Source organism: Apis dorsata, unplaced genomic scaffold, assembly GCF_000469605.1.
Source record: "Apis dorsata unplaced genomic scaffold, Apis dorsata 1.3 scaffold_117, whole genome shotgun sequence".
Lineage (NCBI taxonomy): Eukaryota > Metazoa > Arthropoda > Insecta > Hymenoptera > Apidae > Apis > Apis dorsata.
This window is the reverse complement of record NW_006263411.1, coordinates 504,903-523,489: the sequence shown is the minus strand read 5'-3', so window position 1 is coordinate 523,489 and position 18,587 is coordinate 504,903. Positions and strand designations below refer to the sequence as shown.

General features: G+C 25.2%; 1 protein-coding gene across 11 annotated transcripts in view; it reads left to right on the top strand.

Annotated features, from left to right (window-relative positions):
• LOC102676591 (phospholipid-transporting ATPase ID) overlaps positions 1–18,587 on the top strand; it is a 61,951-nt gene that overhangs the window by 36,715 nt on the left and 6,649 nt on the right. For 6 of the 11 annotated variants that reach the window (XM_031509008.1, XM_031509007.1, XM_031509006.1 and 3 more), the window contains exons 2-8: positions 2,530–3,395; positions 14,218–14,704; positions 17,137–17,195; positions 17,281–17,493; positions 17,682–17,887; positions 18,052–18,207; positions 18,408–18,587. In XM_031509008.1, coding sequence (XP_031364868.1) covers positions 2,694–3,395; positions 14,218–14,704; positions 17,137–17,195; positions 17,281–17,493; positions 17,682–17,887; positions 18,052–18,207; positions 18,408–18,587 — 2,003 coding nt within the window. In that variant the 5' untranslated portion in view covers positions 2,530–2,693. Of the gene's footprint in view, positions 1–2,529; positions 3,396–3,693; positions 4,592–8,874; positions 9,854–14,217; positions 14,705–17,136; positions 17,196–17,280; positions 17,494–17,681; positions 17,888–18,051; positions 18,208–18,407 lie in introns of those variants that run through there. The other 5 variants (XM_031509010.1, XM_031509011.1, XM_006612627.2 and 2 more) reach the window with 5 other exon arrangements.

The following is an 18,587-nucleotide window of genomic DNA, read 5'->3' as shown; positions in this document are numbered from 1 at the left end:
TTGCAATGCTCGCAAAGCTTCAAGTTGTAGATTACATTCCGCACACAGTGTATACGGCGTTAACTCAATTAACATCTCAGGGAGGATAAAGCATACATTAAACTCTCATTCATACCGATAGCTAAAACCTTTGAACGTCATCGCAAACAACCTGTGACACAAAGATCAAACAAATCACCCAAAATAATGAATAGATTTGATATTTTTCGAAAGAAGCTTCTTTTGTGAACCACCTTTGTAAACTTCAATTTCGAACTGCATATATAAGATGATTCATTTAATTGGAAATGATATGGAATATTCGAGAGATTGTTGTTCAAAAAATATTTTTACAAAAATTGCAGATTATGTGATATTAATAGTTTTTTCATAATGGGATTATATAATTTTTAATATATCAATCGTGCAGTTCTTTATTTCCCTCAAAAAAATATTTATATCAAAAAAATCATTAAATTTAAGTGAAGTTTGCGAAACTTTATCAAATCATAAAAGACATTATGAAACCTATGTGTATAATATTTAATATAAAATATAAAATATAAATATAAAATCCAAATTTAAAAAAAAAATGATTTATAATAATAAAAATATTGTAGTATAATGCATTTAGAACAATCTAATAATTTGATTTATTTATCAAACTTTTTTTTACTTGCCTATATTACGGTGCTATACACGATGTTACATATTTATTACTTATAGTTCTTTGATACGAATTCGAATATTTTAAAATTTATATTCAAAATTACTGTAATTCGGCTGATTATTATATCTTATCAACATGTTGATTCCAATCAATCGGATTTCTGATGTCTAATCATTAGTGACTGATATAACAGAATGATTTTCAAGCTACCCACGCTCGGTTCGATATCGTGCAAAAGAATCAGGTAAAACAAGAATCGAATTATAAAGAATTTAGTATTTAGTCGGAACTAGATTGTTGAATATTACGTTTAATTTTTTTCGTATGAAAAAACTAACTTATTCGAAATAACTTTTTTGAATACAAATCATAATTGGTATTGAATCTTGATAATTGACAAGCGAAGTTATTATAAAATATTTCACTTTAATTTATAATCTTATGATTTATAATTTACTATAAAATATTTTAAAAAATATATATATTATAGACGTGTTTCACTGTCTATTTCTAATAATTCCTAATAAACTTAAAAAAAAATTTCCTTACATTTTTAATATAATTCCACTTTATATAGGGACACGTCAGATATGAAAAACTTTGCTATTGAAATCCAAGGATACATGCATACGAAATAAGAATTGCGACTTTTCTTCGATTTAACTCGTTGGTTCCAACTTCTTATGGATCAGCTGTGTGTACTTTTGACCCATTGCCTTTCCTCTTTTATATTATATGTACACCACAAACTTAAAATTAAAAGTCTATTGATGATAAGAATGATATAAGTTTATGTACTTTGAACATAAGTGTATTTTTGTGTTAAGATATGACTAATAAGCATTTTATTGACGTCATTAATTTTGTTTTTTATTTAAAATTCATCAGTCAGTATCACTATCATTATCACTATCATTATTTCATCATATTTATGTACATTTATGTATCTATTATATATCTATGTACATTATATGCATATATTATAATGTCTTAATAATTGAACTGTTTTTTTCGTTTGTGTGTTATTGGATATAAGTACAATGACAATGTGGTAATCTTTATTTGATGTATTTATGTAAATAATAATAATTTCATAAATGAATAATATATTTTTTAAAAATTTTTATTTTTCTCATATTTTCTTCATATTATTCATATTATTCATATAATTATGACATAAATTACTTTAATCAAAATGACATAAAATTAAATAAAAACAGAATTATTGCACAAAAAGATTGTAAAATAATTTTAAAACAACGTCTATCAATGAGTATTTATAAGAATATTTATATGAATAGCGTAGCATATGATAGAAGAAAGATTCCATGATAAGAACGTTTAACGCATTTTTAGATCAATTTATTCAAACATTTCCAATGCCACGTTTAATAACAAAGAAAACACGAAAATTGGTGCACAACAATATTATCTGATTGCAAATCATAGTCTTTTGTCAAAAACGAATTAATTATCCAAAATCCATCATATAAGATTTGTTGTAAATTATGATTTATCATTATATACGTATTTTACTATATTTTTCTTGTTAAAAATATAAAATATATATTAATCAATATTTTATTATAATGTTAGCTATGTTATTCTTATTATATTCTTATATAATTCTTATATAAAACTATTCTTAACTATTTCTATAAAACTTATATTTTTTTAACTTAACAAATTATATAATTCCTTTTTAATCTATATTACATACTAAATCACTTTCTTTTTAACCATCAAATAATATCATAAAATCAATAAATAGATAATAAAATTAAAATAAACTTATAATTTTTTTCATATTATCTTTATTTAATAGAAAAATTATATTTCAAAATACGTGATCAATTAACAATTGATTTTTTTTTTTACAGTGTGTGTTCGCAAAGTTTAGTGTTGGAGGGGATAAGTGAGACTTGGCGACGAACAAAAAGGGTGTTTTCGGACACCAAAAGCTGGGGCACCCTGACGAGGAGGTCCTGGAGGAGGAGGTGGGTCGTAGGAGAGAGGAAAGAAAGGAGGTGACCATCCACCCCACATGGACGCCACCCCCAAAGGACCCTCCGTATCCCCCACATCGGATATCCTGTCATCATTACCTAGCTGCAGAATATCCGACCTGAACGTAAGGGCACCGTACTCTGCCCTATATCGTCCTCAACGTTCTCGTCGAATATCGAGACATCCATCACTTGATGCTCGCCGTACGACGAAAACGACCACCTACGTGTCATCTTTATCTTATACGTGCCTCAATTTCTCTCGTCTTTTTTGCTGTAAATTGAAACAATTGCCGATTCTCTATCTCCACGTCCTCGATAATAATAATCAACCTGTACACTCGCAGAAGTTAAACATCCGGACCAAAAACAGAAGAATTGCAACATCAAAAAATCAAAGTCGCTACTGGTTTCCAAAAACGAATGCCAGTTCACCAAAGACGGCTTTAAGGACAAGAAATAACGTAGAATCGTTCTCAACGATATTAAATTTGTGGAATAGAGACAGGAAATCATTTTTTACTCTCGTTTTTACACCACGACGATCGTGCCGTAAATTTGATGCATTTTTTACAACACAAATCGCGAAGCGTTTTCAAGTCGAAAAAGTACTTTTAACAGGCGTCACTTTTTACGTGAAACATATCTATAGACTCCGTCCAAAAACGCCTAACTCTGAGCTGCAGCCTAATAGATCACACAAACAATGTCGCGCAGCGCTGTCACGCGTCCTATGCAAGGTAAGTAATTATTAAATTATAACTGTATATAACTGTGTTAATACTTTCATAATGTCATTTATTGATATAACATTATTATGATCAGTTCATACATATTTATTCAATGATTTTCATTTTAAACGGTATTTTGATAAATATTTTGTTTTATTTTGATGTATTATTGAGAAATGTATCTTGGATGTAACTGTTGAAATGATGCAACACATTGTTATCATGAAATTTCGAATAATATTGTTTTATCATTATTTAAGGTTTGTCAAATGATTAATAACTCCCTCTAGAAAATATATTCGATATCTAAATCATATTGAGGCAAATGAAAATATGATGATATAAATATTTGCTGTTTTATGTTTAAAACTCTAATGCTAAAGATTCACTTGTTTGACAATCGTTAACGTAGCAATCCTCTTTACCCCCAAATGGTGGATGTTTCTCGATAATATGCAGTGGTTGTTGCCTTGAAATTTCATGGCACCACCGGCGAGGTGACTTGTGGCGCCGTCAAGGGACGACGCCTTGAAGTCTCTAGACGATCATTGAACAATACTTCGTTCGACGACTCGGCTCTTCGTTATACCTTTCAAAGTGCAAAGCACGCCGCCGTGCAACGACACCCTCGTGCAGTGCGTGAGAAACGTGATATATGTACGGTGTGTGACATATAAATTTCGATACTCGTATTCCGTAATCAATAATCCATAATTGATACATATAATTCACGTTCAAAGGTGTCAAAAATGATGGTTATAGTGATGACAGTGCTGACAGTGCTAAAAAACATAGAATGCCGGTGCCGATATTCGATAATCGTCGAAATAATAGACGGTACTCGCCCAATACGCATCGGTTGATCGGTTTACCGGAAATTATAAAAAAAAATCATAATATCAGTGTCGTACTTCAATCGAATCGTCGTTGTCACCGTCGACATTGTGCGACATTCTGATGTGAATTTCTATGTGGTTGGTTCTCGTATTTTGAAGGAAATATCTTAAACGAACTATTCATTATCATGCATATGTTTTGAATATTTTTCGATGCGTGAAGTAAATGAAAATTTTTTTGTTATAAAATTTATTTTGAACGGCCTCGATATGTTCTCTCATCAACGACGATCGTTATAACGACGTCGCCCTCGTCGACGCGGGCGCTTCGACCGCTTGTACCCTTGCACTGACTGCGAAAACAACGAGGTAACCTGATTCCCTTAGAAAAAAAACGAAGGTCATATATTACTGCAGAAACGATTATATGTCTGTCTATTAATGTTGAAAAGGAAAATTAGGAAACTATTGCTATATGTTTCATTTTCATCAATTATATTACGAAATCAACGAAACAATCAGGAATCGATATGATCAAACGTTATATGTCGATGACATTTTATCAGATATAGTACCGGTAATCGGTCAGAATGATCAACGATAGGAGACATCTGATAAATATATATAGTGTGTGTGCGCGCGCGCGTTGTGTGTGTGTGTGTGTGCATTTATATGAACACACGTTGTTGAAACATTAGTCAATAGCATTTAAATGCTTATAGAATATTATCTATATACATAATGTTAGGATTGTTAAATGTCGATAGATATAATTTTATATTATATATTTATATCACTTTTTTTCATGTATATCTTAATAAAAAAATTTATTTTTTAATAGATAAAGATATTATTTAAATGATTATTTATAGTCTGTAATGTATTTAAAACATGCTGTTAAATGATATACTTATTAATTTTTTTTTAAATAATGCTAATTATTTACTTATCTTAAAATTTCATTGATGATTTATATAAAAAAAAATGAAATAGGTGTAGTTAATAGTTGGAATTGCATGAATACTTTTAGAGACGGCGCCCATTTAGCAATTTTCTAAGCAAATGTAAATCTAGCAGTAAATGATATGCTTGAGATTGGTATCGATGATTATGGATGATAATTTTATTTTATAATTATTTTCTACAATATGTAGAAACTATGATAAAAATATTAGAATATAAAATCATTTTATTTTTTTAAATATCTCATAATTTAGATTAAAAAAATAAATTAAAAAAATATCTTGCATTTAAATATGATATAATATCGAATATTATATTTTTATATTATATATATTTCATATATATATATATGCATAATGTTTATAAAATAATTGTAATAGTAATTAATAATAATATAAATTGAATGGTAATTTTCCTTTTTAATATTATGAATTATTATTTGTTATTATTTGTTTAATTATATAGTATTTTGTTTTTTTGTGCAAATTTAAAAAAAAAATTGAATCATTACAAAGTATTTTAATATTTTCAATGATAACAATATTCAAAAAACTGGCATAAATTACGTAAAATGAATAAAATAAATAATCATTACGTAAAATGAATTTAATTTTATACAATTATTTTATATATTTTTAATTTATTTCTCATATTTCCTTAAATGAACAAATATGAACAGATATGATAATGATTCTATGCTAGGAAAGATATTAAGATTATATTTTGATATATAATTTGAAACGGTAATATCATAAAAATAGTAAAAATTAACATCTTTTATTTAAAATATATTAATTAATTTTAACAATGATCATATAATATTCAATCAAATATATATATTAAATTATATGAAAAAAATGTTTTGAATTAAATTATAAAAATATCGCAAAATTTACTATAATAATTTTGAAAAATTGCAATATAATAGAACTCGAATTTCTATATCTTCTTCCAGTTTTTTAGTTCGAGACTTGCTGAACTTGGTATATACTGTGTCAATGCTTGTAAGAGCTTACATATTAAATTCCGTAAAAATTTCTCATGAAACTCCTTACATTTATCATTGGAATTGTGTTCCCTTTTATTTTCCGTTACTCTTTGAAACTTTCCAAACACGACGCAATGTCTGCATTCTCATTCTCATTAACGTTTACTGTTCCTTTTTTTTTCAAAGAATAAAAAAATTTTTTTTATTTCTCTCTTTTTTTTTATCATTCACAAAGAAAGAAATGATTATTTATGGTCTGTAATCTAGATACTTCAGCAATTGCAAAGATGCAATTAAATAGATAATTTCATTGATATCAATAACTAAAATTATGGATCAGTGCCAATTGTTGAATTTAAGATCAATTACTCATAAGAGCTAACATGTAAAAAGTTTGCAAAATGATTTCTCACTGCAATTTTAACCGCATTATTTTATATGGCATAAATTATGATTATGCATTAAAAAATTTTTATATTGCCAAGACAATTTTGGATATTATTAATATTTAATTGATAATAAGATACATTATTAATTTTTTTTAATGAAAAAAATAGAAAAATGAAAATTAAAATTCTTGCTTTATTATATATATATACATATTTATATTTGATAATAAAAAGAGCTATGGAAATTTTATTATTATCTATTTTTTTCTTGCTTTTTAAAATAATATATTTGCACATATATCGATATGATTTTTAATTTGTCAAAAACCAATTTGGCGAGAGGCTTCTCGAATTTCAGTTTATTTCTGAAGTGAAATAACGTAGTAGAAGAAGGGCGTGGAAACGAGATCTCTTCTAGCTTTTCCATTATCATTGAAATGACGAATATTTTCAAGCAAATTTCAAGTGAATCTTGCTAAAACGAATTATAAAAAATTTTATTACAAATTTATATATTGTGATAGGTTATTATACAAGACATATTAGAGATTCGATAATTTTAACACTTCTCTAAATTATCATATTTACATATTGTAGATATATTAATATATTATAAATTAAATTAAAATTTTATATTATAAATTAATATTTTATATTATATAATATTAATTATTAGAATAGAAATTTTAAAATTTAAAATTTTATTAGCTTAGCATATGTACAAGCAACAACTAGAAAAAAAATAATAATTTGTATTGTTTTGTAAGTTTGGATAAAAAAATAGAAAAAAAAAATAAAAGTCTGTGAAACAATCAGTTTGTTTTAACAGAGAAATTCCATATATATATATATATATATATATTATTTATTTATTTATTTTTTATATTATTACATTATCAATATTGCTGTTAATATGTTTTTTTAATTATTATAAATGAAATTATCTAGTACCTTCAACATTAGAAAAGAATTTCGATGCCAATTAGTGATCGTTTCTATAAAGAGATGATATAATATAAAATCATATTAAGAAATCTTATAATTTTTATAATTCATGAAAAGAATTTTCGAAATATATGAGATACAATTGAATATGATTAAGTATCTATATATATGCTTGCACTTTCGATTTATCGTTCAGTAAAGTTCATAACATCGTGCGCCTATACCAGAACAATTCTTCTTGAAGTATCTACACACTAAGTGTAGATACTTCAATATATGAGAAATTGTATTCGTTCTACAAAAGCAATTTCCGCAAAAACATCAATACAATTCTAACCGATTGAGAACCACTGGCACCTTACGTAAGAACCATTATCGTGGCTCTCGCGTCTTAGAAGATCGGCTAGCAGACTGTCTTACTCTTCTTCGTCATGGATTTTCTGGAAATCTTTAACCGAATTATAGATCGTACTAAGAATCGCTAATATTTTAAGAAAGTACACACATCGGATATTTTCGTTCATAGACGCCCAAAACAACTTCGTCAAACTCTGACATCATTCGTGTATATGGAATCAAGGACAAATGAAGAAAAGATCACTGTTAAAGGATTCGAACTCATATATTCTATTTTTATCAATAGGGGATATTATTAGATTGAAATTATATTCTATATTTTTTTCTATGAGCAAAGTTTTAATTATCAAACAGATACATATTATTTTATCTTTAATATTATTGTAAATAACTATATAATTCAAATTTATATATAAAATTATTTAAAATAGAAAATTCATTTTCCATAAACATATGAACATTAAATTTTAAATTAATTTTTGGATTTTATTAATTTTATAATTAAAGATTTTAAAATATTGTTGAAGTTTAAAAATTTAAAAATGAATATTTATCAGTTACAATATAGAAAAGGAGAATGTGTTGAAATTTCTCTATTTAGTGCCAATCTCTGAAATTCATCAATAATAAATTATATACATGTACAATCCCTCTGTTCTCACATGTCATGCAACAAGTACAAAATGTATACATAACCGCATACAGGCGACACAACGTCTCCGTATATGTGTACTATATGTGTTCTCATTTATTTTATATAATTGTATATAACATTAATGATTTAATCAAGAAATAATCTCTACAAATAATTATAATGTTTATTTCTTGATGATTAACATTATATTTTGAAATATATTAAAATATATTTTAAATACTTGCAACATAACATGGACTTCTATTCTAACCTAAATTTATCAAAAATTTCTTATAAAATGTAAAATAACATAATAACAAAAATATGATCACTTTTATTTTTCAATTTATTTTTAAATTCAAATGAAAGTAAAATTATTCAACAGGTCAATCTAACAAGAATAACAAAGTATTTATGACCAATGTTTCATCAACATATTGCAAACATTCACAGTTCAATTTTAGCATTTCAAAATTGTTTCCTAATTTTCACTTATATTTCGACAATAATGACACTTTGCGAATGAACGAAATAGGAAACAAATGCTTACATATGCATGCAGGATCAAGTAATGACTCAAGGAACGATTGATTTCTTTGCAGAAATTCCCTGAACTACGCATAAGAAGTTAACCACAAATAGCTATCAAGTCGCGGTACTTCTTTCAACGATATGAAGTGTTTCGAGTTTTCGTCTCGAAAACAATATCGATATTATCACGTGACACGATATATTTTCCATACTTCACTTCAGGAATATAGAATTGTGGAATCTTATTGCGATATTTTATAAATGAATTCGTGACGAATTTAATTGATTTCTTGTGAATTAATCAAGGACATCAAGAAAAAGTCAAAAATATATGAAACAAGATATTATATTATTATACTTGTCTGCAAGTAATTCGTAGGAAACAGTGAAATTTTTATAATAAATAAGTACATGTATCACTAGAAGAAAAATGCCAATTAAAGAATACAACTATCAAATGATTAGTAGAAATGTGAATATAAATAGGTATCGTGAATCAACGAACATAAAATTTACGGGCTAATGCCGTCCTGCACTTGCAATGATTCGCGAGGACGAAGAAGAGGAGGGACTCAGGTGGAAATATGTAAGAGACGAGGCGGACATCGTCTCGTCGGCACGACTAAAGTGCCACGAGGAAGAAGAGGTTGGCCTTATACAAGGTTTATAGTTTGCGTAGGATAGACGATGAGCGTCGAGGTTGACACGCTGGAACTCGAGGTCTTCGAGGTGAGTCCTCCAATCCTCTCGAGGACACGATGAACGGAAGTCGCGTGGTGATCGGCAAGGATGCAGGAACTTATTTGAAGTCGAAACATATTAGTGTGAGGATGCTAGTAAAGCATATATTAATTCTTGATAAAGAAAATAATAATTGGTTTATAACATTTTACAAATATTTGATTGTAGTATTTCTTTCATTGAGATTTCTATTTTAGATATTTGCTTTTATCAATTAAATATTAAAAATAAATCATTTGAGTATAATGATGTATCTAAATTAATTATTTATAATCATAAGACTGACCATAATTCCATAGATTAGAAACAGAATGTAGGATTATAGAATATATCAATATGAAATTGAATTTGAAAAAATCTATTTTATCATATAAATATTAAATATAAATATTATATATCATATAAATAAATTCATATAACAATTTTTCTCTTTTAGAAGTAAAAATAAAAATAATGTTTAGAGACAATAAATTGGGAAGTATATTTTATAATAGATATTTATAAAATCAGAATATATATATATAATATATATATAATTACAACTTACATATTAGAATACCAGAATATGATAAAAAGTATTTTTTCGTTACGATATATGGTCAACCTAATGATTGTAGTAATAATTTTGTAATTTTATCATATGCTTTGTTTGGTATATATATTGTGCTGTAAATTAAAAAATTTTTTAAATTAAAATATATGTTGCTATCAGTTAATAAATATTTAAAATTGTAGTTCTTAAAAAGTAATTTTAAAATTTCAGCTATTTTAATTGTTAAATATTGATGTATTTTTTAAATATTTTCATGGGATTTCCGTTCGATGACTCTCGTGTGCCGTTTGATGATCACTGCACTTTTTGTGATTCCCTATATGTACTAAAATATTTTTTATATTTTTAAAATTAAAATATACAAAAATATAGAAAAAAAAATAACTTGTAAGTTTAGTATAAACTTTATTATTAATGACAAAGGAATAAAAGCAGTAACATTTTTTTGCACCATTTAAAATTATTTTGTGTAATTTTATTGACTTTTTTATTTAATATATCATTTTTTATTATATATTAAAGATAACAAACAAGAAATATAACTATATATGAATACGCCAATTGTATAAAGATTATATTTGATGGATGAATTACTTTGATTAAATACAAGCATACTATAAATAGATTATAATATAAACCTACTTTTTCTTTAGCACATAGAATAATTCTCTGAAAAGGAATTTTTTCATTTTATTTCATTATTCATTATTAAGCTAATTATTGTGCAATTATTCATTTTTTTCTATGTTTTTATATAACATAAATTTTTAAAATAAACATAATTTTTAAAATAAATCGATAACTTTTTAATAAAAAGAGTAATAATTTTCTAAAAATTATGTTATATAAATATTTTAATAGAAAATAAAATTATTTCTCAAAGAAATAAATTATAATAAATATATAAACTATATTTATGATAAGAATATAAAAAATATTAATATAATAATTTTTTTGTGTTAAATTAACTTACATTTTTATTGATTTTTTTTATTATCTTTAAAAAATAATTGATGATATATTTGCTGACACAATAATTACATTTATTTCATTTCTAATAAATTAATAAATATTATATGATGATCGATATAACCACACTTCAATCATACATTGAATAGCGTTCAAGGGTAATCGTTAGAATCCGATTAACGAAGATACAAATTACTGTGTCAGTGGAATCCTTACATGGTTTCGAGAATTAATTTTCTAAATTTAAGAATAATTCAAATAAGAAGAATTGAGCCTTTATTATGAGATCAATTAAATTGTAAATAAGTTGTAATGAGAAAAAATTGTAAAAGAAAATAATTGGAAAAAACTGATTTAAAAATGATTTAGATTTTTTATGATATACTTGTAAATGGAAAAAGAACGTAGGAAGGTAAGAAATAGAGGAATGGATAAGAGACGTGTTTGGTAATCCAAAAGTCATCAGTTCAAATCTTGTTTCGGGTTTTTTAAAATTCTTTTCATATGTTTTTTCATGCAAGTTTACAGGTCTTGTTATAAATAAATATCATTATTATTTGTAACATGAAATACTTGCAAGAATAATGATTATTGAGGTGTTTCTATGAGCCAGTTTTGAGAATAATATTCCTCAAAGTGGTCAAGCATACCTCAAACAATCTTTTTTTTTTTTTTTTAATATAGAAGTATATTAATTTATATACAAGATAATATAAATCACTAAAAATTTATTTATTACTTTTACTTCGTTACCAAATTCGTTCGGCTAAAATTATTTATAAAAAAAAAATATTTTTTAATTAAATAATAATGAAATATATTATGCTAATAAATGTAATAATTCTTGATAAATAGCGTTAAGTGAATTAATCTTTGTAACATAATAAAGATCTCTTATTTAATTTTATGATTATCTACATATCGTGGTTTTATTGCAGACGCCGGAAAAGTCTGACGACTTGTATCGTATGCTGTCCATGACACATTTTCACACGCGTCCAAGCTATTCTACCATCCCGCACTTTTGAACTAGTTTTCAAATACAACTTTCTGGAGCATCAACAGTCTTTAATCATTTTTCTATGCCCGTTTTATAAACATTGTACTTATAATAAACTAATATCAGAAATTGGTCACAGATAATGTAGTATACGTAAAGCAATTTTTTTCACGTAGACTAACATGTATTCTGTGAATAAAAAGATTTATTTAAATCAGATTTTGTTCTAAATTGTTTTTGCATGAAAAAGCATTTGTTATTTTATCATCATACAATTATGGTATATAGTATATGGTATATAAAAATTTATTTTTTATAGAATTTTTGAAAATTTGAATAAAAAAATTGCATTAAGGTATTCAATTAGGAAAATCAATTGTATTGAATTGTGTAAGGATTATTTATAAATAAAATAAAACTTATCTACGTAACTATATAATTATATATAGTTAATTATATATAATTATATATAGCTTCTGATGAAAAATATTTTATTTTATTATATTATATATTAGCATGCATTCATTACGTATATATTATATTATATATTATAATATATTATATTATATGTATTATGTATTATATTATATATTGTTATTTTATTATGAGAACGAGACGTTTAATATATAATTTTTTCTTGATAATATGAAAAAAATTTTTCATTTAAAAAAATAAAAAAGTAAAATTATCTTCCAGAAATAGAAATAAAAATATCAAAATTTATATTCTTTTATTAATTATTTTACTTAAATATTCTAACATAATTAACATTTTAATCTTTAAAATTTAAAATTTTAATTCATTTTTCATAATAATTTTTAATATTTCATATACACATAAATTTTTATATATCTTCATTAGATATTTTCAACTATGACTTTGAAATTTAATATGTACTTAATATGTACTACTTAATATGTACTAATGAAATTTAATATGTACTTTCTCCTTTTTTTTATTCATAGAAATTTCATTAAATTTCCAAGATTACTTGCGATGCAATAATGTGAATTTATATCGATTATTCGTCTTTTTTAAAATTTGGAACATGAATTCGAAAAGACGCGTTTAGAACGCTCTGTGCATTCTGCATTTTTATCTTTCTTTTCTTTCGATAGGATAGATGTTTCTAGTAGTCTGCGCATCGTCAGCTTATTTTCCTTTCTCTTTGGAGCTGCGTAAACATCAGGGAAAAATAGAAATCGCTACCATTAATGATTCACCTCGAATCCTATCCGATTACTCTTGTTTAAATCTATTTAAATCTTTATTGTCTATTCTTTTTCGTATTAATTCAATCCTTTCGTTGGAAATAAATATTTTGAACGAACTGATTAAACGGAAAATTTCAATTCTTTTAATCGCTCGAAGATATAAACTAGTTTAAGATTGAACGATGAATATTCATGATCTATAATTATACCTAGTGCACTCTTATTCAATGGCGTAATCGTTCCTTTTTATTGAACAAATATGACAATTTATTTTCGAAATATATTAAAATTTATTGCCATTTTAACAATTTTTTCTATATTCAAGTATTCTTCTATATTTTTTAATTGAAAGAAAAAAATTATTTAATAAATTTTTGTCAACATTTATTTCATTTTTAATTTACCAACATTCATTTTCTAAACTAATAAAAAAAAAATATATTAACTAAAACTATTCGTAACAAATATAATCAAATATTCTATAAATATAAAATTAAATGTAAATTAATAACAAAAATTTGAAAAAAAATAATAATCGTAATAAATATATATTCAAATGAACAATGAAAAGAAAAGAAAAAAATGAAGTAAGAAATACATAGGGAACCATGAAAAAAAAAGCGCATCAATCATATCGAACGGCGTGTCCTCGACCAATACGTTATACGTTTTTTATCGCGAAACTTATAATACTATCATGTGATAACCAAGGTGAAGGACTGCGACGAGGCGGATAAAGTCTCGGTAGCATGCACGGCGACAAAATCGGATGCAGAAGATAGCCGGAAAGGATCGACGACTGCTGCGTCGATATACAACGACGATGATAATTCTGGTTCGAGCAGAAAGAAGAAGAAGAAACGTCGAAAAACTAGGAAGAAACAGCAGTTACAGCTACAACAATTGCCGCAGAATACCGATAGCCAGCAAGTGCACTCAGTGTTGAATCTGCCATCATCTTCGGACGAGGTTGAGGCAGTTGGCGAATGCTCGAAAAGAGACTCATCCAGCAGTCTGGGTGGCGCAAGCAGGCACAATACTTTACGAGAATCATTGCTTACTGTGCTAGGCAAATTGGTGATATGGAAAGGCACTAGATATCGTTCAAATACTACTGCGTCATCTTCATCCTCGGCGCCACCAAATTCGCCCCCCGCGACAGAGTGCATAGGCCGTAGCACTTCCTTTTTCTGCAGCGGTGAGTTTATCCTCGTGAATTTTCATTGTTGTATATTTGAATATACAAAATTTTCGAATGATATAAAGAAAAATATAAGGAGTGGTATCTAAAATATATGTAATACAATTGATTCAAATTAATAGTATTCTAATTTTATATGAATATATAAACGAGCTTCTCGCATTCTCATGTATTTTGTTGTAAGATTAAAATAGAAAAAGGAAGGAATTGTGCTTCATTTATTGTATTGTCTTCTTTCTAAGCTATGACACATAAGAGAGCGAAAGAACTGCGTAAAGGCGCTATCCATGGATAGCATTAATAAAAAAGCATTAAATAAATGATGAAAAATAGTTTATATAAATTTCTTTTTGTAATACATTTTATTGGAATTCTTTTCAAATAATTAAACTGTGTCGTTTTAGAAAATGATATTTTGAAAATGAATTTTATAATTGCATTACACATATATTTATATAAAAAACTTGAATAATTCTTACAAAGGAAATTATTTTGTAAAAATATCATTACAATTGATAATTCCTTTTATATATAATAAATTTGAAACTTGATAAATTTTTATCTTTTGAGATAATAATTTGAATATCTCGAAAATTAATATCTGTAAAATTTTATATTTTATATAGTATCAAATCAATAAATTATAATTTAAAATTGCCTCTGATATTTTCTTAGTATAGTTCTGAATTCGAGTAAATCGATATTGAAGATTTATTCAAGTACGCGTGCACTTAAACGTGACCTCACTAATGCTTCAATCTAATGTACATTATTACACACTATTTGTATTGTCTTTTGTTTATAATATTAAAAAAATAATAAAAATAAACGATAAATTATCAAAAATAGCCCGTTTCTTTTATTAATATACTTATTATGTTTTATATACATATTATATTTTTATAAAAATTATTTAAATAAATTTTTCAAGATATATTCAGAAATTTTATATTTTCATTTTAATTTTTTATTCAAAACATCACTTTTTGGATTGTATCCATTAATTCAATGTCAAGTATAAAAGTATTAAAAAATGGAGAATTAAATTTTTTACTATTTTTTATCGTAAAGTGAAATTTATATATTACATAATTAGTAGAGCTATAAAATATTATAATAAAAAATAACTATAATAAAAAACTAAATGAAATACGCATATACATTCTTTTCTCATTCTGTATCTAAAAAGTAATATTTCTATGTATTTTTAATCTTTCAGATTAAAATTTACTAAAAATAATAAAACATTGAAATTATTTTTCTAAGAATGACACAGTTTATTTCCAAAAAGCTTTTAATTATGAATCTCTATGATCTAAACCATAAATAATATTTTATATAATATTTTATATAAACTATATGATAAGAAAGAAAATAAATATTTAATTAAAAATAATATTAAAAAATATCCTACAAACATCAAGTTTATAGTTCTATTATGATCAGATGACGTGGATTGCAAAACAAAAAAGCAATACTTTTGTATACTTTAATAACTTTGAATGAAATTGTTATTATATGGATATCAGGGAATTATACACATTATTTATAATTATATGGATATTATACATATTACTCAATTTGGTTATTCCAATGTAATTTTGTAATTCATTTTGTTTGCAAAATACAATTCGCGATATTTGATCACATCCTGAATATGTAAAATAAATGTATAGGCTTTAATAGTTTTGATTTAGCAGTTTATTTATTTAATTTTAATCATGTAAATATGACGGAGTTTTTACTTTGTTATTCAGTTCCTTGAAAGTTACACAATAAAATTATTACAGCAATATTTACATAATTTCCATTTATTCCATTACTTTAATTTTACTTTTTACCTTTAATATATTATTATATTATTGAAGAATTCATAAGGAATTGAAAACTATATTTTACTTTTTATTTATTTAATTCTGTTTAATATTCATAATTTTATCTTCTCTTATTGAATTTATGTTGTATTTAATAATGAGATATAAATCTAAATTATGAATTTAATGAAAATCATTTATATAATGTATACAATATACTGTTTTTTTTTAAAATTAACTTAGAAATAAATTATATCATTCATCATAAATCAATTATAGTAAGTAAATGTTTTCTTGTATAATATTCTAATGCTTAAGTGGTAATTCCGGTATTTTTTGTAAGTATATTGTACTTACATTTCAATAATAAATTTTACATAGAATATTATTATTATACTAACGAATAATATAATTTAATTAAGTAAATTTTTAACAAAAGCAAAAAAAATTTTAAAATCATTGTTATAATAAAAAAAAATGAAGAATACCGTTTAATGAGAATCATTGATTTTCTTGATATAAAAATTTATTTGTAATTTGATGATCTTATATATAATATATTATCATAATTTAATATCGTTTTTTTTTTTTTTTTTTTTTTTTTTTCTTTTCCAGAAACGGAGAGGAGAATTCGTGCCAATAATCGCGAGTTCAACTCACAATTTAATTATGCGGTAAGACACAATCAAACAATTCTACGCAATAATTAAAATTAGAAAAATGATAATGACAAAACGCATTTTATTTTTTTCTTTTCAGAATAACTACATCAAGACGTCCAAGTATTCGGTTCTGACGTTCCTACCGTTAAATTTGTTCGAGCAATTTCAGCGGCTCGCTAACTTTTACTTCCTATGCCTGCTGGTGCTTCAGATGATCCCTGCTATCTCCTCCTTGACCCCCATCACTACAGCTATACCCCTTATAGGGGTGCTCATGCTCACTGCCGTTAAAGATGCCTACGATGATTTTGTAAGTATATTATAAGTATTATAATATACATTATATATACATAGTATTTAATATATTATTATATACATAGTATTTAATATTATTTTATCAATAATTATTTTTGTTAACAAATAAAATATATTTTATGAATATCATGTGATTCATTATGAATATATACATTTTGAAAAAGCCTGATTATTTTTTATTAGCAACGGCACAACAGCGACTCGCAAGTGAACAATCGAAAATCTCAAACATTGCGAGGCACTAGTCTCCGTGAAGAGAAATGGTCACAAGTGCAAGTAGGCGATGTAATTAGAATGGAAAATGATCAATTTGTTGCAGCCGATGTGCTTCTTTTATCTACTAGTGAGCCAAACGGTCTTTGTTATATTGAAACTGCAGAATTAGATGGGTTAGTATTTTTTTTTTTTAACATTTCTATTTTTATCATTTACAAAATTTTTATAATATGTTTTTATAAAACATATTTTATACAATAAATTATTCATTAAAATTATAGTTCAATAATGTAACAAAAAAATTAAAAAAACAATAACATATATTCGCTTATTGTAGAGAAACAAATTTAAAGTGTCGGCAGTGTTTAGCTGAAACTGCCGAAATGATGGATAATCACGAATTGATTGGTCAATTTGATGGAGAAATTGTTTGCGAAACTCCTAATAATTTATTAAATAAATTTGATGGAACTCTTACGTGGAAAGGACGAAAGTGAGTTCTTTTTTTTATTATTATTTTCTTTATATGTAATATATAATGTAAAAATATTATTTTTTTAATTTATTTTTATTAATTTATTTATTTTAAAAATATTATTTATATTATTTTTATATGTAAAAATAAAGTCAAATACTATTTCATATATAATAAAATTATATATTTAAAACTATTTTATATACAATACATTATAGATACCCATTGGACAACGACAAAATTATATTGCGAGGTTGCGTGCTCCGAAACACGCAATGGTGCTATGGTGTGGTCATCTTTGCAGGCAAGGATACCAAATTAATGCAAAACTCAGGGAAGACCAAATTTAAGAGGACTTCTATAGATAGATTGCTGAATCTTCTCATCATCGGAATAGT